Below are 22,285 nucleotides of genomic sequence, written 5' to 3'. Positions count from 1 at the left end.
ACGGGCAGCTTGGCCCGGGGTCACGTGGCCGCCTCGGCTCCGCCTTCTCCCCGCTCCTCCCCCTTTCCCTCCATCTGGGTTTCTTTCTTTCCTTTCTTTCTTCTTTTTTTTTCAATGAACACAGACCGTGTGCATCTTAAAGCCACACTGCCCCATTTCACGGCTTCAGGCGGCTTCTCGCTACCGCGGTTCCCTCTACAGTTCAACTCCGTAAAGGAAAAAAAAAGAAAAGAAAGAAAGAAAAATACTAAAATGAGACAGAATCCTGGGCTTGTGAATCTGGTGCCTACTTCAGGGAGGAATTTAATTTGGAAACGTAAGAAAACACATTCCACTATAATTTTTATTTTCCCTGAAATAAAGAGCGTAGCTGTGTAGATAGTTTAATTTGTCTTTGACCCCAGGACCCAATCCAAGCGGCCGCGCGAGTTTTTTTCCTCAACGGAAAACGAGTCCCCGGGGTATCTTGATGACAGTAGACGCGGTTTCTGGACAAATTCTTGCTATCTGCGCACAATTTGTTTCGAATGAATCTGACATCAAAGCCTTTATTCTCTCCTACGTCACGCTACTATTAAATGAAAGAGGATGCATACCGATTTTTTTTTTAAAAAAAAAAGCTTAAAACTGACTTTTTATAAGGACGCAGTTAATATAATGGGCTCAGACTTATCCAAAATAATCAGGACTTTTTTGTTTGTTTGTCAAGGAAACATTCCATTTATCAGGGTTGTTAAAAAAAAGTTTGTTATTTCTTTTACTAATATCACATTAAAGATTCAAATTAAAACTCTTCTGCTTTCCTAAGACTGTTTCAGTGTCTGGATTCCACGTTTATAGAACACTGACTCCTTCAAACCAGCACTGTGTGGTCGTGGGGTTTATCTGGGGGGCTGGGGGGGGGGCGGTGAGACGGATTTTTTTTTTTAAAGGGTGGCTTTTCTCAACGTTCTTACTTTCCTCTTTAACTTTCCATTTTGTTTATCTTAATGCGAGGCGTTGTTCCCTGCGAGAGCCTAAGTCTTGCCTTTAGTTATAAAAGAGAGGAGAGGAAAAAAAAAAAAAAATCTGGCACACACTGGCGCACTATCCACCACCCTGTCATTATTGGTGCAGGCCTGGGAATTCAAGCCGGACCTCCCAGTATTTTCTACAGCTTGAGGCCAAGGTGCCTCTGAAAGGGTTTTCTTTGAGGAATTTCAGAAATTGTTTAAGCGCTTAAAAAAATATTACATATCCCCCCGTGTCTATCGCGAGGCAAATGCTCGTGTGTGTGTGCGCGCGCGCGTGTGTGTGCGCGCAAAAGGCGACTCACAAAAAGAAGACACTGTTGAAAAGAAAAGGAATAAGAAAGAAAGGAGGGGGGAGCATTCCTTAATGGAAGTATTGCATGCGAGAAGGTTGGCGCTCTCGGAGGCTCCCCCCGAAGCCGGGGATGCACACACTGGGGTTGCCTACCTGGGTGGTCTCTCTACTTTGGTGAGCTGTTGCTAAGCAGCTAATAATAGTCATGTTTGCTGAGTAATTTCTGCCCTCCGCGAGCCAATCGCGTCGCAGAAACCCAAGCCATCTGACAGCCCCGGGGGCGGGAGCTCCAGCCTTTTTCTCTTTCGCTCGCTCTCTCCCCCTCCACCCCCTCCCCTCCTCCTCCTCTTTCTCCAAATGGAGAGAGTTCTTTTTTTTCTTCTTCCATCTCATCTATTGAATCAAGGAGCTGCTGCGGCCGCTGCCCGCTGCACACACACAGAGCGGAGTCCCCAGGTCCCGGGAGTGAGAGAGGCGCGCTGCGCGGGGGCAGAATGGTCCAGCGGGTCGGCGTGGAGCACAAGAAAGCAAAGTCCGGGACCGAGCAGCCTCCGCGAACCCAGCAGCCAGAGCCCGAGCAGCAGCTTCAGGAGCCGCCACCGCCAGCAGCAGCAGCCGCGGGAGCAGCGGCAACGGCGGCTGCCCGGGCCCGGCAGCGCTGAGACCCGCCGGGCACCCTCCGACCCCGCGGCGGCGGCGGCTCTGCGCTTGCCCTCCGCGGCCGCTCGGGCGACTCGCGAGGCGCCGAGGGAGCCAGCGCAGCCGGCGGGAGCTGCAGGGATTTGCTGGCGCTTTCTGCAGTGAAGGGGTCGCGGCGCGGGGCGGGGGGCGGGTAAGGGGAGTTGGGGACGCGAAGAGCGCGGTGGAAGCGTCCGAAGGACAGGCTCGCTCCGAGCGCCGGCTCTCGCCCTCCCGCGAACTGGATGTGGGCAGCAGCGGCCGCAGAGACCTCGGGACCCCCGCGCAATGTGGCAATGGAAGGCGCAGGGTCTGACTCCCCGGCAGCGGCCGCGGCAGCAGCGCCTGCAGCGCCCGCCGTGTGAGCAGGAGCAGCGGCAGCAGCAGCAGCAGGTCTGTCAACCGGAGCCCGAGCCCGAGCAGCCGGCGGCCAGCAGCGTCCTCGCGAGCCGAGCGCCCAGGCGCGCCGGGAGTTCGCAGCGGCGGCAGCAGCAGCGTGCCGGGCCGCCCGGGAAGCCTCGGTCCCCGTGGCGGCGGCGGCAACGGCAACATGGCCTCGGCTGGTAACACCGCCGAGCCCCAGGACGGCGGCGGCGGCTGCAGCGGGGCCCTGGGCCGGACGACCGGCGGCGGGAGGCGCAGACGGACCGGGGGGCTGCGCCGCGCGGCCGCGCCGGACCGGGACTATCTGCACCGGCCCAGCTACTGCGACGCCGCCTTCGCTCTGGAGCAGATTTCCAAGGTGCATTTCAGACTCTTTCCTCTCTTCTCCTCCCACTCTTCCTCCCTCCTCTTCCTCTTTGGGATAGCCCCACCACACACACACACACACACACGTACACACACCCCTCCAGGAAAAGAGGCAGACAAGTGGGGATTGAAAAATTCAAACCCTCCCTCCGGTCCTGGGAGGAAAGGGCTGTCTGAGGTCCGCAGGGGGTGGAGGTGTGTGTGTGTGTGTGTGTGTGTGTGTGTGTGTGTGCACGCCCTCCCTGGCGTGCCTTTTCCGGAGCATTGGAAAGCTGTCCACAGTGGACCACCTCGAGGGCGGCCGCAGCACTGCCCTGCCCCGTACCCCTTGCTAGGAGCTCCCTCCTTCTGCGCCCCTGCCCCTATTTGCAGCTAAACCCCTGTAACGCTGCCACATTTCTTAACATCTTGGAGGGGGAGGCGGAGTGGAGAGAGGCGGAGAGAGGAAGGGGGGAGGGAGCCGAAATAAAGGTGGTTTCCTTTTTTGGCAGCCGGTTTTACTTTTGTTGAGCATGAAATCTCTGCTCCCTTAAAAATTATCCTCGGAAGAGGACATCCCCCCTCTTCTTTCACATTTTTTGAGCCGCTTCTTCTCAGAACCTGATGGGGAGAGGCAAAGTTGTAAACAAATTGCCACCTTAAATCCGCGGTGCGGGTCTGCCGAGCGGTCGGGTTCATTGTGTTTACGAGGCTTGCTGAAATGTGTGGAATCCGGGGAAGGCAAGCACCCAGACGGGGGCCCACCGGGGCCGCGGCCAGCACCGGGGCCGCGCCGCCGCCGGGAGCAGCCTATGCCCAGCCAGGACCCCCGCCTGCGCCGGCCTGGGCCCTTCCCCCGTGCAGTCGGCTGTTTTGTTACGTTTAACCCGAAGGGAAGGGAGAGGAGGGAAAGATCCATGTGGCTGCCCTCTTCCGATCACAAATATTGTCGTAAGTTGCAGATGGCTGCCCCACTTCCTAATTCGGCTCACACGGCGTCTTCCAAAGCTATGGAAGCGTTGGGAGTGAGCACCCGCGGCCGCGCTCACCACGTGGATGCCCACTAAGTGCCACTCCAGACGGGGGAACTCGAAATATATTGTTCCAAAAGAGCGTTCGGCCCCTGCAGCGGTCCTCTCCGGAGCACCCAGAGAAGGGTGATGGGTGGTGCAGGATTTATGGGAAAGCGGGACGTGGTTTGCTGCTTAAGTGCTGGGCTCGGTCGCTGGGATTACGCAGCCCCTCCCTTCTCGGGTCCGGGGTGAAAATGGCCTGTGCAGAGTGGTTGTCTCTCTGCTTTGGCCTGCCCTTCTGTGTCGCCCGCCCTATCCCCAGCTCCCCAAGTCATACTCAAGGATGCTGTGCAGGCCACGCGTGGGGGCGCCCCTGCAGTCCCCAAGGTGCATCTCCCACGCTGCAGCCTGACTTTGATTTATGACCCGCCCCCCCCCAACACATACACGCCTCTCGCGTTCCCTCCATCCTGGGTTCCAGCCCGGAGGGCGAGTCCCCGCGCCCCATCTGCGCGGGGGCCCCCCACGGCTGTCGGGGGATTCTCAGGCGGGTACGCGCGAGCGGGCGTGGGCGAGCGGACCGTGACTACCCGGCCTTCACTCCTCCCTTCTGCTTCATTCCCAGGGGAAGGCTACTGGCCGGAAAGCGCCGCTGTGGCTGAGAGCGAAGTTTCAGAGACTCTTATTTAAACTGGGTTGTTACATTCAAAAAAACTGCGGCAAGTTCTTGGTTGTGGGCCTCCTCATATTTGGGGCCTTCGCTGTGGGATTAAAGGCAGCTAATCTCGAGACCAACGTGGAGGAGCTGTGGGTGGAAGGTAAGAGAGCAGCGCACGCCGCGGCGCCCGTCGCGCCCTCCCCGGGCCCCGTCCCTTCCCTTCCCTCCAACTGATGAAGATATTTGCCAGCACACACCTAGAGCCTGGCTGTGGCCAGCGAAAACCCCCTGCCCGCACCAGGGGGAATTGTTTATTGTTTGGGCGCCTGGCCAGGAGCCAGGCCCGCCGACAAAGGCCGCGCTGTAATCTACTCGGGGCGCTGCGCTCTGCTAGGTGTTGTGGGAGACAGTGGCGAGGGCGGGCCGGCGGGGGCGCGGGCCCCTCCGCGGGGCGGACCACTCGGCGCGGCCGGGGGTCCGGGGCTGGCCACCGCTGCCGCCCGCCGCCGCCTCGCCCCGAGACGCGGCCAGGGGCAGGCCTCCGCGGTCTCGGCTCCCCCGCTCGGCTTCCTTCCCTCCCCCACCCCCACCCACTGCGTCCAAAGAGAAAGGAGCGGGGGGTGGAGAGAGAGGCCACCCCTCCGGCTGCTGGGAGTGTGCGCGGCCCCGGCGGCCGCGGCCGCCGCGCTGGGGAGGGCGGGGGGCGGGCGCAGCGCGGGCCTGCGGAGGCGGCGGCGTGTGTGGTCCTGTTTTTGGACAGCTTTCAACTCTGGGGGAAAAAAACATTTGTCTCAAGGTACAAAAAAAAGGGGGGGGGGTGGGGGGAAGGAGTTGAAAAAAATAGTAAAGCACAGACTGGAACGCATGTTTGCAAAGTAGATTAATGTTTCCTCGCGGGTGGGGGCTTTTTAAATGGAATTATTCTGCGCGAAAGCTGTTTTTGCAGGCAGAAAAAAAGAAATGTGTTTTAAGAACGCTGGCTGGAAGGGAGGGGCCCCGGGAGCTCTCCAAGGGGTTCTGCCAGGCTTTTATGCATGTTCCTCAATTTGGGGGTTCTTGAAGCCGGCCTTAGAAAATGAATTGTAAATTTAAAATAGACACCACCACCACCACCACCCACCACGGAAACCGTGTATATTCTTTTGGTGGTAAGAGTTTCTTTTAAAAAATTTTTTTTCCTTATCCCCTCTCCCCTCTTTTCTTGTTGGTTGCTTCTCAATGTTCTTTTTGAAAAGAAAAGAATCACACTGTTTGGAAACATTTTAACCTCTTATATATTGCTCTGGGTATCTCTATCAAGGGGGAGTAGGTGTGGAGGATTGAAGTAGTTATTCAGATATTTCAGACCAGAAATATCTGGGGCACTCGCAGAAACTCAAGACTTGGGAAGAGAGGAGTTATTATGCATAAATTGCTTCAGTGATCCCTTTCTGGGTGGTGTTGGAGACTAACCTCGAAGAGTATTTTAATCTTGCAGCGTTTTTGCAAGGATATGGTAGAGTATTTAGTTGAGAACTGACCATTAAAATAATAATCCAATAATTAAGATCAGAAAACATTTCTTCCTTAAGTAGCTTGGTAATTAATACAAGTGTACTTTGGATTGAATCCATTGAGCCATTTCCCTCAGTTTGGTGCTTGTTGTTGGTAGATGAAAGAAGGGTTTCACTGAGCACTTATTATGTCCCTAGCAAGGAGTTTACTGAGGGCACTTGCACTGAATTTGGGTGGATAGTTGCAATGGGCCATAGAAGTTAAATGGAGATTAAAAAAAGCTTCCATGGAGGTGGTGAGGAAGACCTGGGGATACCTAGAGAGAGAGAGGAGAGTGTTCTAGAAGGCAGCACACCACCCTCAGCAGGGCCTGCAAGAAGGGCCTAGCGATGGCTCCATCTGAGTGAGGGCTCTCTGCCAACCCTGAGTGTAAAGGGGCATCCAGTGCAGTAACTCCTGAGGCAGGGCTATAGTGTGGAAGGCCTGTGATTGGCTCAACTCAGAGGGACTAACCTATGTGTTGCCAGTTGATGATGATGATGATGACAAAAATTGGTTTTGTGTTGTTTGAGCAATTATTTTCAGCAGACCTTTAATAATTAAAGAGGCTCTGTGAGTTTCTTAACATAGTGTTATTTCCAGGAGGAAGTGTTTCTGGGTTGTCCAGCTCATTTCAAGGGCAGAGGCTCCAACTGCTGTAGTAAGTGGGCACTAGAGGTGCCGTGTCCTTTGGGTTTTGTTGGTGTTGTTGTTGTTGTTTTGTTTTTGCAGTGCTGGGGATGGAGCCTGGGCTTTGGGCATGCTGGGCAGTCGCTCTACCATTGAGCTAGAGTCCCCATCCTCTGAGCTCTTATTCCCTTTCTGCACAGGCAGTTTCAGTGTGGTTTTGTGGTTCTTGGGACAAATACTCAATACCAACTGAGCAGCTGCCATTTTCAAGGTGTTTACTATATGTTTTCATCACATGCTGTACAACCGAATAAAGTAGCTCTTATTATCTTTATTTTGATAACATGACCGTTTCTGTGTTTTGTTTTTAACAGTTATTGCCCCATCTTATAGATGAGAAGCTAAGGGTCACTCCCTGTCTCTGTCCACTTTGCCTACTAGTGACTGAAGTCACTTAACCCCCTATGGCCTCGGCCTTCATCTGTCATCCATGCGTCCATTCACGCATGTGTGCATCTCATGCTCGCTTCTTCCCCTGTAGAAGAAGCAAGTTTCATAAATGCAGGTGAACTCAGCCAGAGAGATTGCCACACTAGTCAACAGCTTTACTTGCTATATAAAGTGGAGGTAACTGTGGAAGACCTTGTTTGTGATCAAGCAAGTGGGGGGTCGCGTCAGCACTCAGTGGAATAGTTTGAGCATTTTCTCTCAGGAGTGAGAATTTCCTACTGCCCTGTATATATGTCAGCAGAGATCAGTGAATTAAATTTAGTACCACTGCCAAATTTAGGTTCCTTTTAGGTATCAGTCTCTTGGATAAACTTTATCACTCTGAGCAAAGAAGTCTGTTACAGGATGCTTTCTTAATCAAAACAGGAAAGTTTCCAGGCATGAAATCTTACATGAGCTAGATATTTGCTCCACATATAAGCCAAATGAATAGAGGTTGCATATTCCCCTAGTTAAAAAGCAACCCAAGATAGGAAAGGGTAAGATTTAAAGGGAAGAGGGATGCTAAGACAGTTTGGAAAAGATGATTACTCTTCCTGCGATTAAAGAAGTGGCACATATATGACATCCAGTTGTCTTTGTGTTTCTGTGTGTGCATGTGCACATGGGCTCCCTGCTGCATTCTCAAATCTGCCCAAGGATATGTTTTAAAACAGCCAGCAAGTTGAGCAACCCACTTGATAGCCATGTCTTTGAGTTGACTTTTTGTACTTGAGTGTGCTGGGGAAGATAAAGACAGTCTGAATGCATTAGGCACAATGTGCAGACCAGTATAGACCACACCTGCACACCCATGGTTCTGTTAAGGTACTCCTGTAATGATCGCCTTTTAAGAAACTGTCAGTTATGTCAAGTGCCAGCTTAAGTCTTGGGGTTATATTATTTGCAAGTCATTAATGTCAAACCCAGCTCACCTAGGAGTGGAGTAATGATAAATAGAATTGGTGGAACGTGTTGTGGACACCTACCGTGAAAGAGTCACATGACGATGGCAGCAAGGTAGGACGAGGTGGACTGTCACTTAAAACTAGAAAGAAACACTCTTTCTGCACATGTTCCCTGTGCCTGCTCTGCACTAGCCCCTGCCAGTCCAGAGGAGGCTTGGTGAAAAGCCTCAGGGGGACCTCTGCCCAGCAGGCCCACAGACACATTGTGGGCAGTTGACATGCAGGGCGGTGGTGCCAAGATGGCAGAGAAACCAGGGATGCCTTCTAGAATGGCCCTGGGGAGGAGGCCTGGGGCTGGAGGATGGGGTGGGGTGGGCTGTGTGGGGATGTCCCTTTAGAAGGAAGAGCATGAGCAAAGGCTCAGAAAAAGGGTGTGGCCTCATGCCCTTTGCAGGGTCTTTGAGGTGGAGGTGGGAGCCAGGAGGCTTGGAAGGTCTGCAGGGCCTCCTGTGTGAGGTGTGTGCTGGGAGCTCTTCCTTGGGCCACTCGTGGCTTGTCTCATGATTTGTGCCATTGTATGTGGCCTCTGGTGTCCTCCCCTGGTACCATTGGATCTCAGGACACAGATGGCAACGGATATATTTCATTCTTGCTCTTTTCTCTGTTGGCATTTCCTTTTAGTTTAGCGGTTTTGTCCTCCTGGCCCCCTTAATATCTATTTCCCTTCATGTCAGCCTCCCGCGCCAGCCCCCTCTCTGTCACAAGTTTGTAGTGAGAATCTCTGGTGACAGAGTGAAGGTTCATTCATCTCTTCAAGCTTCGTGTTTTTCCTGAAAGCTCGCCCAGCCCCTGGCCTCCTTTCTGCAGAGGGTGACAGCCTGGCCGGAATCCACCTTGCCTTGATGTTTGGCTGTTAAGGGCTCTGAGGCCAGCATCAAGGGAGAGGGTGAGAGGTGTTCATTAAAAAAAAAAAAAAAAAGAAATAGGAATCTTTTTATGAAAAAAAAAATACATGTGGATGTCTGTAGGGGCTCTCCCAGTTTGCACTTGATGGCACCGTGCCCTGGTGTTCTTGAAATGAAGTTGGGTGCTTGGTTATAGGAGACCACTGAGACCCGCCCCCACTTCTCCCCTGACCCTCTGCTGTGAGTGGCTGTCCTTGAACCTCCAGCAGCATCCTTGGCCTCTACCTACTGGAGGCCAGGAACACCTCCTGCTAGATCAACTAAAATGTTTCCATTGGTTGCCAGATATCCAGGGGGGAAGTTGGGGCGTGGTTCACAAAATGACCCCAATTGAGAACCAGTGGTTTAGATGATAAATAACTCCAAGTAGAAGATCCATGTTGTGCAGACGGAAAACATGGTAACCTTAGGGCTGTAACTGTGCTAATGTGAATGCGGAAGGGGTTTGGTCTTGAAGGTAAACCTGCCATGCTATCCCTACACTTAACCCTGGTCATTCCTTCCATATCACACTACTAACTTAAGTATAAAAATTTTAACTGCCATGAGGAGAGAGGAAAAAAGCCATGGAAAAAAGAAAACTTCATCTTTGAGTGCTTGGTGGGGGGCGCGTGTGTGACTAATTTTGCATCAAGACCTTGTTGCACTTGGTCTCAGTGGGCTGAAGGCTTTGAGCATGAAGGGGACTTCCTGGAAAGCATTCATGGAACACAGCACAGTGCAATCACAGCTCCTTCCCCAAGCTGGAGCCATGGGTTAGCTCTGGTGTCATTCTTGCACCCTGCTTTTGCCAAGGTGCCTTCTGGAGCAGGACCAAGGCAGGCGAGGGACTGATAGCAAAGAGGGACTCTATCAGAAGGGCAGAATGGGCTCTGACACTACTGCCCTCCTAAAGTTACCCCCATTTCTGCTGAGTGGGCTGTTCCTTTGAGGACATTTCACAGGGACAGAAAGACAATGAAATGCGACTTTCTTGTGTTCCCTGGACCCCTGCACTTTTTTTTTTTTTTTTAAATGAAGACCATGTAGATAGGGATTTATTAGGTTCAAGTAGCAGATGCACACCACAGGTAGAACCAATTGTGGTATTCCTTTCATACTGAAGAGTCAAAACTTGAAAACCCAATAGTAATTAACTTTAAAAAATATCAAATGGCAAAAGCATAAATAAATACATCAATAACAAGTAGCCTCAGGTGCACAGGGCAGTTGATTGGCCCTGAGAAGCCACCCTGTCTCCCTGCTACCTGTTGTTGACCCTCCCGGAAGTTGGGTGGTGGGGTGTCTCCGATGCATACAAATGCTGTTTGGAAGTTCCAAAAGATGACAACTTCCAGATGTACCAGCCGACGGGCCGCTTGTTTGGATTATGCGCCTCAGCTGATGCTGGATTAATGCTGGCTGGATGGCGGAGAGTTGTCTGGTCTGCACGGGGCGGTGTTTATGTTTCGTTTGGATTTCTCCCTCAAAGCTGACCTGCCCGTGACCCCCAGCGCCCTGTCCACTCAGGGCGAACTGGAACATGTCTGTCCTTGCTGTGCTTCTCATATTCGGGGTGGGGGGGAGGCAGGGGGTCACAGTGCTGCAAGGAAAGGGGCTTCTCATGGGGCTGCCCCCCACTTGTTCCCTGCCAGCCCTCTGCCCAGATTGAACCCTAAAGAGTATGCCCATGGGCTTAGGGCATATGTTCAGCTCAAAAAGTTCTGTTGGCTTTTAAAACAAATACAGGGAGATTTTAAAATGATTTTAAAGGGGATCCGGTTTAACAGAAGCAGTTTTGCAGGATAGTATTTTGGCACTGTTTTGATACTCTTTGTGGGGAGCAAAAGTGGAGGGAGTTAGGACATCCCTAACAATTGGCCCACCTGGGTGGGTTTGCTCCTATAGTACTGTTATTTCCTGTGCCCCTGGGGGTTCCCCAAACCTCCTGGTCCCTTCCTTCCTTCTCTTCATCCCACCCTTCCTTCCACTTTCCCAGCCACACCTAAGCTGCCCCAACCATTCCCTCCCATGAGGAATCCTGGAGTTCCCCGGGGGGAACCTGCAGTGGCCCTACGTCTGGTTAGTCAGAGATGGACAGGAGGGAGTTTGAAACTGACTGTGGGAGGCCCTAGATGGAGAGCTGCCCTTGCATCCTTGAGTTTCGAGACCAGCCCAGAGAGTTGGTTCTTGGGTGGGTTCTTTTGGGCAGATGTGTGTCTTCTGCTGAAGATGCCTGGCATCTCTGTGGACTTTGGAGGTCACTTGAGAACCCATTATGTTCTCTCAGTGTATACCAAACCACAGAGGGCATGAGAAATGTGTCTCGGCCCCCTGTCCTTCCTGTGGACCATGAAACAGGGAACAGGAGGGTCCTGTAGCGTTCTTGAACTGCTGAGTAAAATAAAACCAGGACGTTGGCACCCAGGTGCCCTCCTTCAGGCCTTCCCTGGATAGAACCCCTACCCAAGCCAGTGGGAATATGGAGTCAGGTAGAGATCAAAGAAGATGGATGTTCTTATCCAAATTTTGACTGACTCTGAAAGAGCCTTGGCTCTTTAGTCCTTGTGCAAGGTCTTGGTTGACATCAAAGAGAGCAAAGGCTTTGCTGGTGGATGTACCTTGCCTGCTCTGGAGGAAGAAGCTCTTTGGAGTCTTCTCCATGGGAACATTCTTTAAAGATACAGAATCAAAATATAAACTCTCCTCTTGTTCTTTGCAGTCAATCCCTCATTTGGGGTGCTTTATGATAATACTTCACAGTTTTTTTTATATATATTTTTCCTCTCTTTAGTTGGATTTAGGATGTTCCCACCTCTTTACACTGCATTGACTAATTTTGTCTACATATGTACTCTTTAGGTTTGACAGAGATAATTAGCCTTCCAAAACAGTAGAAGGCTATCGTTGAGGAACTGTTTGACTATTGGGGAAGTGTTCAGGAATTTTGCATGTAAAATGATGCATCCTCAGCCCTTTCAGCAGAGACAGGACTATTGTGGTTTTGGGGGGCTTAGAGCATAGTTGGGAAAACAGTTCAGGAAACTGTGTCCGTGGTGAACAGTCATGTACCTGCTAATGAATAACAAGTTTGTTGTTGGAGAGATTTACAATGTGGAGGCAGGACCTTATTTCTGATCCAGAAACCCAGGTGTGAGTTGGCCCAAATAGTGCACACTGTATGTGGGTCCCATAACACCACTGGCTATGAAAGGGGGGAGGCCAGAGAGAAGCAAGTCCCCATATCACAGCACAGAGTTTGTTTATTATTATTAGGATCCATGAAAAGAAGAAACAGATTTACTCAGTTTAGCAACCAAGATAGTTTGCAGTTACTAATGTAACCTGTAGAGAAGGGAGCAGAAGAAACTGGAAATAGGCTTTGTTAAGTCAGTGTGCATGATTTTTTTTTTTTTTTTCTCCTTAAATCATTGCTTAAGGGCTTCTGGCCCCTAGCTCAGGAATCTTGCCCAAAAATGCCAGATGTATTACACAGCCAGTATTGCAATGTAAACACTGCTGTGTGCCACGAGGCAGGGTGGTCCATCTCCTATTTAAGAAGAGTGAGGGATTGAGAGGGGGGGGAGCAGGGTGGGCCCTTGGCTTTGTGGGGAGCCAACGCAGTATTGGTCCCTGTGTTTTGGGCTGCAGGGTCAAGATCTAGAACTCCAGAACCGAGATAAATGAACACTTTGGAGTGAATGGCAAAGAATAGCATGCGGGATTGGGGTGCCAGAGAGCAAGATGTGGCTTGGATAATGTTGCCTCATTAGATCAGATCAATTTATAAAATGCTGGCTTGGGGCTGGGGATGTAGTACAGTGGTAGAGCACTTGCCTCGTGTCGTGAGGCCCTAAGTTCAAGCCCCAGCACCCCCCCCCCCCCCCACACACACACACACACGAATGAGGCTGGCAGTCCTCCTAGCAGCATCCTCAAGTTACTCTGAGCTTCATCCTTGGGGTGGGGAGGGGCAGGAAGAAAGTTGTAGTCTTCCTGGCAGCATCCTCAAGTTTCTGTGAGCCTCATCTCTGTCATCTGCTCCTGGTTAAATTGAAAGGTGAGGGAAGCCAAGCCAGGAGAGGCTCTGCTTCCTTCAGGACCCCCTACAGCGTGAGGGAAGGCCTGCTGGGCGGGTTCACCTGTGCATAAAGCTAAGATTTATCCCCCGGGCCCTCGGGTGTTATATCACACTGGGGGAGTGGCCCAAGATATGGTGCAAAATAAAGGGTCTTCCGGTTTGTTCCTGCTTTCTGGATTTAAGTAAGGATTCTACTAATGGAGATCATTGAAGGTGAGAACGGAACAGGGCACTGGGGGCCACCCTTGGGTCAGATGTGTTTCACGTGCAGCTGGCAGTGAAAGGGGGTGGGTTTGCCTGGGCATCACCCCTGCAGCCTGCACAGCCTCGCAGGGGCCCAACTCCGGGGGTTTTTAAATTAATAGGTACATATTTTGTGAGTTAGGAGGAAATCGGATTTCATTTTGAATTTAGGGCATTATTAAAATAGCTGCACTAATATCTCCCGCATTTAAGAAATCCATCCTATACAGTGATGCGAGAAAACTGCTTTACAAATCAGCAGTGGTGAAAACAGGAGTTTTGAGGCCACTCCTCCCTCTCCTTCCCCCACCACTTTTTTTCTTGTTTGAATTCTTCCGTCTCCCCCCACCCCTGCTCCCTGATTTCCTTTGCTCCTTTAGTGGGAAACCAGAAACCTTCACAAAATAAGACTTAAACATCACACACAGCCTCTTTTTAAATAGAGGCTTTCTAAGCAAGAAAATAACAAAAGAATTTTCCCTAGCTGCCTAAGAAATTATTTCTTTACTTTTAGCTGATTGTCTCCCCCCATGAGTTCACACACTGCTGTAATGAGTAAAACTGATAAATATGATGCCGTTGTTTTAGTCTGTGCATGATGGGGTGGGGAATTGTACATGTTTAACACTTTGCTTAATTGCAAACAAAGCTTGCAATTTAAGAGAATTGGGATTAGGGCTAAATATCTATTAACTGCTCTTTCTAGAGATTTGAGGAATAGGATGACCCCTTTTTTTCTTTCTCTCTTTTTTCTTTTTCTTTCTTTCTTTTTTCTTCTTCTTCTTCTTCTTCTTCTTCTTCTTCTTTTTTTTTTTAAATAGGCTACAGTTTCACATGGCTCCCAAAAGAAATCCCTCTCCCTTTTTGTTTCCCACACCAATTGATTTATCATTTTGCTTGCAAGCAGATCCAGAATGTTAGGGCAAGAACACACTCACTTTTTTCTCGTAACTTTTTTGTTGCGGACCGAAACCAGTTGACTTGAATAAATTTTTCTGAGGCCTGAATGTAGCCAGCAACGTGGAAAAATCTTGCCATTCAGGGCCGTCTGAATGTACATTTCAGCCACACAGTAAGCTGCATTGGTACGCACTGGACTGCTAAATACAACCATTTTTCGCAGCAGCGAGTTAGACAGGTGATTAGCATAATTAGCACCGAGTAGCTATACATATGGTAATGCTGAGTGTGTAAATGCCAGCTGCGGTGTAAAATTTATGTCAGGGGTCGGCAGGGCTGTGCGAAAGTATTGTGTTCCAGCTGCAGGTCAGGGCCGCGAGAGCTTACCTCCTTTTCTCTTGTGGGTGAATACTCCAAACAGAAGAGTAGGACAGAAATATAACAGATACGGCTTTGATGGGACAGCCGGTTCTGTGCACGAGGGACTGCTCTGTCACACACACACTTGCACACACTTGCAGAAATCCCATGACTTTCTCTGCAAATTGTGTTTACTTCGCACAGGGTCCAGACCGAGTGGGGCCCATGGATGGGGCATTTGGGTCAGTAAATGGGCCAAATGATCCCCTCGGAGGAAAAATGGCAGTCACTGGAGTTTTATAGGAGTTAAAAGATCTGTTTTAGTTTTCCTCCCTGTGCTCTTACCCCCCACACCGTTCTCTCTGCTCCTGTCCTACCAGTGGGTGTTGCTGTCCTTCCTATGGGTAGGGGGGCTGCTGGATGGGCAGTGATGGAAATTTTGTTTTAGAAAAAAAGGAACCATCTTATCTTGATGGCAAGAACCTTGGAACAAAATATAAGCTCTCCTTGGTGGGACTGTTCCCAAACTGCTTGACTGGTTTTGAAAAAGAGCTAGTTTTTTTTTTTTTCTTTTTTTTTTTTTTTTGTGTGTGTGGGCCTCCCCCTCCCCCACGGGCAGCTGTACTTCCTCCTTCCTCCCCTTGCCCGGTACCACCACTGTCAGACCCACGGCAACGCTCTTAATAGATTTTTTTTTTTAACCACTGAAGTTTCTTGTCTGAAAGGACAGTCCTGAATGGCTCACATGCTTTGAAATGCCCAGTGGGGGGATTTATTGCTATGATGAGTTGATACATTTTACACTCCTCCCCCCCCCCTTTTTTTTTTTGTTTTTTTTTTTTGTTTTTTGGTTCCTGGCTGTAAGAAGTGGTGGTGTTGACAGAATATAGTTCACACCATGTGACCCCGTGATGAAACTTCCTCAGGGCACCAGGGGGTCCTTATGTACTGGCCCCTAATCCAGCTAATCCTGATGGCAACAAAATCATGAGAGTGGCCCCCAGTGACTGGACTCCCCGCACAGATGCAGAGGGAAGGAACAGGGAGATACGTCAGGCCAGCTTGGGGTTCAGGCGAGGCCAGGAGGCCTGCCTGCAAAGGTGGGGTCGCACTGCCTCCTCCCCATGTAGGAGGCCAGGGAAGAGGCCCAGGGCTGCGCGGTGATGTCAGCCCACAGAAGCAGGAGAAGGAGCCGGGTTCACACACTGCAGCAGCCCGAGTGCTGCGGTGCTGAGCCTCCTATTGTGGTTGGGTTGCTTTCTGCTTTTATTATTATTATTTTTTTTTTAATGAAGTCACCAGGCCTTAGCTGAGAACTTAGAACTTGCTAAAAAGATGCTGGCCCGGGTCCTGAGTTCCTGGACCTGGTGGAGCGCGCGCCCTCAGGGGGAACCCAGACAGCTCACAGCTGGGAACCGGTGCTGTTTGGGAAGAGAGGGCACTTCCGGCTGCGTCCTGCAGTGGGTGACCTACGGAGAAGAGGGCCTCCCAACAGATGCAGGGTCTGCTCTGGAGTTGGTGGCCCTGGGTGCCGCGACAGGCAGCAGGTCTAGCGTTGGCAGAGGGTTGTACTGACCTGATTGCGTCCGACAGGGCGAGCGGGTTGGTCTTAGGGAAAGCCATTCAGAGGGAGCAGCCCGGGCGAGGCTGGTGACAGATGGCACCGCAAGCTGCTGGCCTGTGTGTTGGGGGCAGTGCTTACCATGGCGCGCACGCGCACATGCGCGCGCCCGGAACCCTACACGCGGCTGCGCGCCACCTAGGCTCAGCGCTCTGCACTGTCCGGAGAGGTCGCTGGGTGCAAGAGTGGCCGTGTCCTGGTCTGGACTCTTCTTAAGGCAAATACTCTTTGGGCCGCGTGTTTCCAACATTTTCCCATGGCAACACCCCAGGGCATACTCTGACCGCCCAGAACCTTCAGGAGCAGTTGGCTCCTCCTCCGGAATAAGAAAAGAGGAGGGGGAAGAGGGGCTGAAACTCAACAGCCATGGGTGTTCAGCCAGTCGCCCAGATTACTGCATCTTCATTTATTTCAGTTTAGAAAATAAGCCAGTGCTAATAATTTTGCAGTTACAGCCCTTTAGAAATTTGTACCATTCCATTCTCACAATAACCGCACCATTGAAAGAACGGACCTGGGGGGGGGGGGTCTCTAGAGGCAGTTAGATAACTCTCAGGATTAATCAAATGCAAATGCTGCACTTGACTACACACAGGCCTATTTTCCTAATTGGACTCTGAGTGGACACTTTTCAGGCTGAAAGGGCCATTTGTTTTGACTGATTGACTTTTTGAGGCTTTGGGGGGAATTAATATCTTGTACAGATGACTGCCTGTTCCCAGGACCGAGACCATTCATTTGTCTATTCATGCAGTACTTTGAGTGCTGTGCCCTGGTATGCTTCTGTGTCCTCTGCACATACGAGGTGAGGGGACAGGAGAAGCACCTCCCTTAAGGGGCTTGGAATTTCATAGGGTTAAAAAAAAAAAAAATGTCTGCTGGTCTGTCTCTGGTCATCTTAACCTAGATCACCACAGTAAGAGTTTGTTAAAAAGAGTTTTTGTGTGAATGTGACACACATGGCTTCAGTTCTGTGTGAAAGGCCCTGACACAGCAGGGAACACCTGCCGTGCAGTGGAATAGGACTGTCTGGAGGTGGGGACCTTTCTGCAGAATGGTTTCTTACCTGTGCTGCAAAGCCAAGAATAGTACATTTGCACTTGCTTTGCTTTGCAAAACCGAGCTTGGGTTGGTTTGGGGAGGAGAGAATAAGCAGAGCTTTATCAAAGGAGCTCTTTGCAGAAGTGATGCCCTGTACCTGCCTCTTTCAAATAATTGATCTAAGCCTTGAGTTTTTGGAGTATACCATGCAGAATTCACTGCGGAAGATGGCTTGTCTATGCCCTCATGACTCAAAAATCTGGAGGCAGCATCATTATCCTTTATATAAAAAATCGCCTTTTTTTTTTTAATGCTTTCTGAAAGTTCTAAGTGTGAGCTTCACATAGTCTGGCGTGGGAACCTTGGTTCTTCTACACCAGCTCCTCTGTTGCACTCAGGTTCTCAGATGGTGCTCAAAAGCATTGTGGCTGGCAGGGCAGTTTGCCTTGGGATTAGTGTCTTCAGTTCTGCCCCTTACTAATCAGGGGACCTTGGGCAAGTCACCTGACTCCCCCAAGTAAGGGCAATGACAAACGCTCTTCATAAAAGAGGAAAAGAATGGCTATCTGCTCGTCCCCAGGTGAGGACTTGGGCAGCTTTACAACCAGTGTTGGTGAATCCTCACCTCATCCTGTGACTTGGGTTTTAGCATTTTTGTCCTTATGTTGCAGAGAATCTTACTGGGGCTCATCTATTTAGGGACTTATCCCAAATCTCCCTGCCTCAAAAGGTAGCACTGGAAACTAGGGTGCTCTGATCCCCATTCTTACTACCTGTCCAAGGCAGCTGCCCCCACCCCTTGATTTCTAAAAAGGCTTGGCAAATGGAAAGCCCACACCAGCATAAAATGTTATTTTGTGTCTTATTCAAAGAAGCTGGTTGTTACTTTGTTTAAGTAGTTGCTTGCAGGATGAAGAGAGAAAGGTTGAGGTAGAAATGCATTTTATTTTTGCACTGAGCTTGTTTTAAACTTAGATCTTGTTTTGAATACACTTCTTTTTCCTTGTCTTTTTTCACATAGAAGTCTTTAACTATACATGTTTCTTGAAGAAAATCTTAAAGCTAGAGAGAACCCCTCCCCCAAAAAGGAAAGCAGGTAAAAATTACTCATAGAACACCACCCAGCCATCATATCATGGCTATTAACCTGGTTCTCTATACCTTTGTTTGCCTAAAAAAAACTGGATTTGGCAGTTTGTTCTGTTCTCTATGGTTATTTTCCTCTGCAGTATTTCATGAACATTAGATTATGTTCAGAATATATAGACTTTGACCTTGGAAATGGAAAAGAGAAAGGAGAAAAACATTTTCTCTTAGGCCCTGACTGTAATTTTTGTCACCTGGAATGGTTCTGGGCAATGTCCTGAGCTCAAAGCTTTGAGCTGCAGGTGATAAGGAGGACATCTCTGGGCTGTCATTCAGCCAGGGTTTGGGATCGGCTTTTGCTTGCAAACGTCGGGCAGGTCCGTCAAGTTGCTGTCTAGAGAAGTTTGGATTTTGTAGCTTGTACCACGGGGCCTTGGGTGAACACTGATGTAAGACCATCTGAATGTCATGCAGTTGATGACAGGTATACTGGAGAAGGAGCTAAGTCTACCCACACAAGCAGTGAGTGACATCATCATGGCCTCACCAAGCTCCATGCACATGTATTCCTTTCTCTCCTCACAGTGAGCCAAACCTGAGGCTCTGCTGTTCCTCTCCTAGAACATTTCCACCCAGCTCTTCAGTCACCTTGAACGTCACTTCCCTTTGGGTCTTCCCAGCTGTCCTACTTGAAGTAGCCTTCCCCCTTCTCCACCACCCAAGCTGGCATTGCCATCTTTATTTCTTCCTGGCACTTGTCATGCTATAAAAATGTCCTTACTGATTTGCTGGTGTATTGCCTGTTCCTGTCACTGGCCAGTGAGTCTCTTGGAACATAGCAGCAGAGTACACAGATCTCATCCACTAAACCATTCCTACCCATTGGCCCAGGATGCGCCTTCACAAATGCTTGCCAATCGAGGACTTGCCCTGACCACGGCAGACCATAAAACCAATGGCAACTCACAAGAATGTTCATATTTGAAATGTTAGGCAAGGAATAGCCACGTAAAATGTAAAAATTAACTTAACAGTACTCGTGGGCTGGGGATGTGGCTCAAGCTGTAGCGCGCTCGCCTGGCATGCGTGCGGCCTGGGTTCGATCCTCAGCACCACCTACGAACAAAGATGTTGTGTCCGCCGAAAACTAAAAAATAAATATTCTCTCTCTCTCTCTTTAAAAAAAAAAACAAAAAACAGTACTCGTAAGTAGGATCAAGCACAGGGGGCTGAGCAGACATTAGAATTCAGGTCTTACCTTTGCTTGCTTGGTCATCCTATGGTGTTAGTCTTGTCTTGGCTGAAGTTGCTCGACACCTTGCCAAGATATTTGTAGTGATCACTTGAGCAAAGAGGTAGGAGAGCAAAAGGATTTCTAATTCCAGAGTCATGGCAAATGTACATCTTTATTAAAATGTTTGTTTTAATAAAATTGTGAAAATATAATGGAGACCATGAAGTTGTTTCTTTTTTTTTTTTTTTTTTTTTTGGTAATGGGGGTTGAACCCAGGGATGCTCTGTCACGGAGCGACATCTCCGACCCTTTTTATTTTTCACTTTGAGACAGGGTCAGGCTAAGTAACCCCAGCTGGCCTAGAAATAGCTACCCTCCTGCCTCAGCCTCCTGAGTAGTCAGGACTACAAATGTGGCCCCCTGACCTGGCTGGTCTCCATTTGATATTATGGAAACAGCAATCTTTCTGAAAATCCCTGTGATTAAAATCATGGACCCATCCTGCAGCTGGTCTGGAAGAGTGCAGTAAGAGGCCACTCTCAGCGCAGGCCCCTCCCACTTGATTTTGTTATTTTGTGGGCACTCCCGGGTTGTGGCCCCGAGGGTTACATAGTTGCAGCAGCTGCTTTGATAAGGCCAGAGGGAGGATCCTGCCATGTCCAGGCCATCTCCACGGGCACCTTCTCCCTGGGCATCACTTAACCGCCTACCATCAGGATGTGGATTGAGTCCTCCTTGTAGAATATGTTGTGATTCCTGCTGGATGAAGGGCTGCCTTCAGGCAGCTGTATGTAGTAGGGTTTCAGGGAAGATACCATCAGCAACATTATGCAGATGAGCCTGTGTGGCAAGTAGTTTCCCAGAACCCCCTCCACCCTGGAGCCCAGGGCCTTGGGCATGCCAGGCCAGCACTACTTTACAGTGTGCTGTACCTCCAGCCCCGGGGGTGTTTTTAATTGAAAATTGATTGCAAGGTCCTCAGCCACTCCCCACGGCTGTTGGCCAGCCCACAGGAGTCGTGATACTTTGAAGGAACCCACTGCTGCATACACACTCCTGCCCAAGCCTCACCCTGGAGCTCCAGGAGGCCTTGGCGTCTGCGTGAACCTGCACAGAGGGTCCTGCCAGCCCGAAATTCTGCGCTAGTTTTCCTAATGAGGGCATTATTTGCTTTTTAGCCTGCCCCCTTGTTTATAAAATATGCCAAAAGAACTAAACGCCCCGCTGTTCCCAGTACTTATTTACTTGCCCAAACCAAATGTTTATGTCCTTGAATACTAAACTTGAAGAAAAAGGATTCCTCCTCGTGGGAAAGCTAAAATCACTGATTTTTTTTTTTTTTTTTTTTTTCCTAAACTCTAGCAGGAGGCCTGCTTTTCAGCAAAAATTCAACTTATCAGCGACTTTAGGAACTCCTCAGACCCGCCCCCTTCACCCTCAAGTGCATGGCCTGGGGAGACACTCTAGGGTCCTCTCTCTGTACCATCCTCCCAAGACGCTTTCCAGGGCAGGTGCTACTCTCCAGAGTTTCCCTGATTCAAAACTAGGAGAGAATATAAAGCCTGGGCCTCAGGGTGTGAAAGGGAGAGGATGAGAATAAAGGCATTAGCAGAATCGGTGCCAATGGTTTGGCCACCTGCGCCCAGCTCTGACCAACCTGCCCAAGGGCTGGGTTGGTGCAGGATTACCTGGGAAGCTTCCTGAATGCAGGCCACCCACCCCTAGGTGACTCAGAACCTGCACCTGTGTTTTCTGGATGATTTGGATAGAACCATGTTCCAGGGACTGCCTGTGATGGCCCAGCTGATAGAGCCTGCTCCCCCTCCATGGGGTTTCCCCGGGTGCATCTGATTTGAATCACTTTATTTATCTTCTCCTGGCAAGTTGGGGTGCCCAACTGCACACTTGCCACCTTTCCTTGTTTCTTTTTCCACGAGGAGAAACATTTCCTTGTTACCTTTGCCAGATTACTTAGGAGAAGAGTGTAAATTGAAGCCATTTATCTTGAAATGTGCTGCAGGGGCACATTGTTTATACAAGTGAAAGAAATTGTAACAGGGTTATTTGGTCTAGTCTACAAGGAAAAGGTGTCTGAGTTTTCCTGCCCCCCTCCCCCTTCAGACACATGGCAAATTAGTTAGAATGTGCACAAAGCACACATCCAGTAGGTCTGCGGAAGTGACATGCAGGTCAGAGAGTATTTTTTACATATTTATCGTGTGCAAGGTTAACCTTACCATTAATAAAATGAGTGTTGCTCCTCAAACAGACCACTGCATGGCCAGAGTGTGTTCATTGTGTAGGAACCTGCCTCCGTTGGTGATGTGGGTTTGTTTGTTTGTTTGTTTGTTTTGTTGGGTTTTTTTTTTTTTTTTGGATTTTGGGGTTTTGTTTTTGTTTTTGTTTCTTTTCCTGTTCTCACTGAAACCTGTCCATGTTTGTCAGTTGGTGGGCGAGTAAGTCGTGAATTAAATTATACTCGCCAGAAGATTGGAGAAGAGGCCATGTTTAATCCTCAGCTCATGATACAGACCCCAAAAGAAGAAGGTGCTAATGTCCTGACCACAGAAGCGCTTCTGCAACACCTGGACTCTGCGCTCCAGGCCAGCCGGGTCCACGTGTACATGTACAACAGGTGAGGCCACCCGGGTACGGCGGCGGGAAGGTGCTGCTGGCATAGGTCCCTGCTGAGCAGAGTTGCCTGGAAAACGTGCCTTGAGTGTCAGTTCAACTGGTGTGTCCCACTGTTCTAGTAAGACCTTTTTGCCATACTGGGGGTTGAACCTCTGTCCCCGAGGTCTTCTCCGCCCCCCCCCCCCCCCCATCTTGTTT

General features: G+C 49.9%; 1 protein-coding gene across 5 annotated transcripts in view; it reads left to right on the top strand.

The window, feature by feature from the left end:
• Window positions 1-22,285, top strand: part of Ptch1 (patched 1) — a 66,854-nt gene that overhangs the window by 5,590 nt on the left and 38,979 nt on the right. The window contains exons 1-3 of one of the 5 annotated variants that reach the window (XM_076836788.2): window positions 2,385-2,725; window positions 4,351-4,543; window positions 21,899-22,088. In XM_076836788.2, coding sequence (XP_076692903.1) covers window positions 2,534-2,725; window positions 4,351-4,543; window positions 21,899-22,088 — 575 coding nt within the window. In that variant the 5' untranslated portion in view covers window positions 2,385-2,533. Of the gene's footprint in view, window positions 1-2,384; window positions 2,726-3,458; window positions 3,664-4,350; window positions 4,544-5,117; window positions 5,180-21,711; window positions 21,778-21,898; window positions 22,089-22,285 lie in introns of those variants that run through there. The other 4 variants (XM_076836793.2, XM_076836790.2, XM_076836792.2 and 1 more) reach the window with 4 other exon arrangements.

This window comes from Callospermophilus lateralis, chromosome 17 (assembly GCF_048772815.1).
Source record: "Callospermophilus lateralis isolate mCalLat2 chromosome 17, mCalLat2.hap1, whole genome shotgun sequence".
NCBI classification, from domain to species: Eukaryota; Metazoa; Chordata; class Mammalia; order Rodentia; family Sciuridae; genus Callospermophilus; species Callospermophilus lateralis.
The sequence above is the reverse complement of the archived record's forward strand: the minus strand, read 5'-3'. Positions and strand labels throughout refer to the sequence as shown.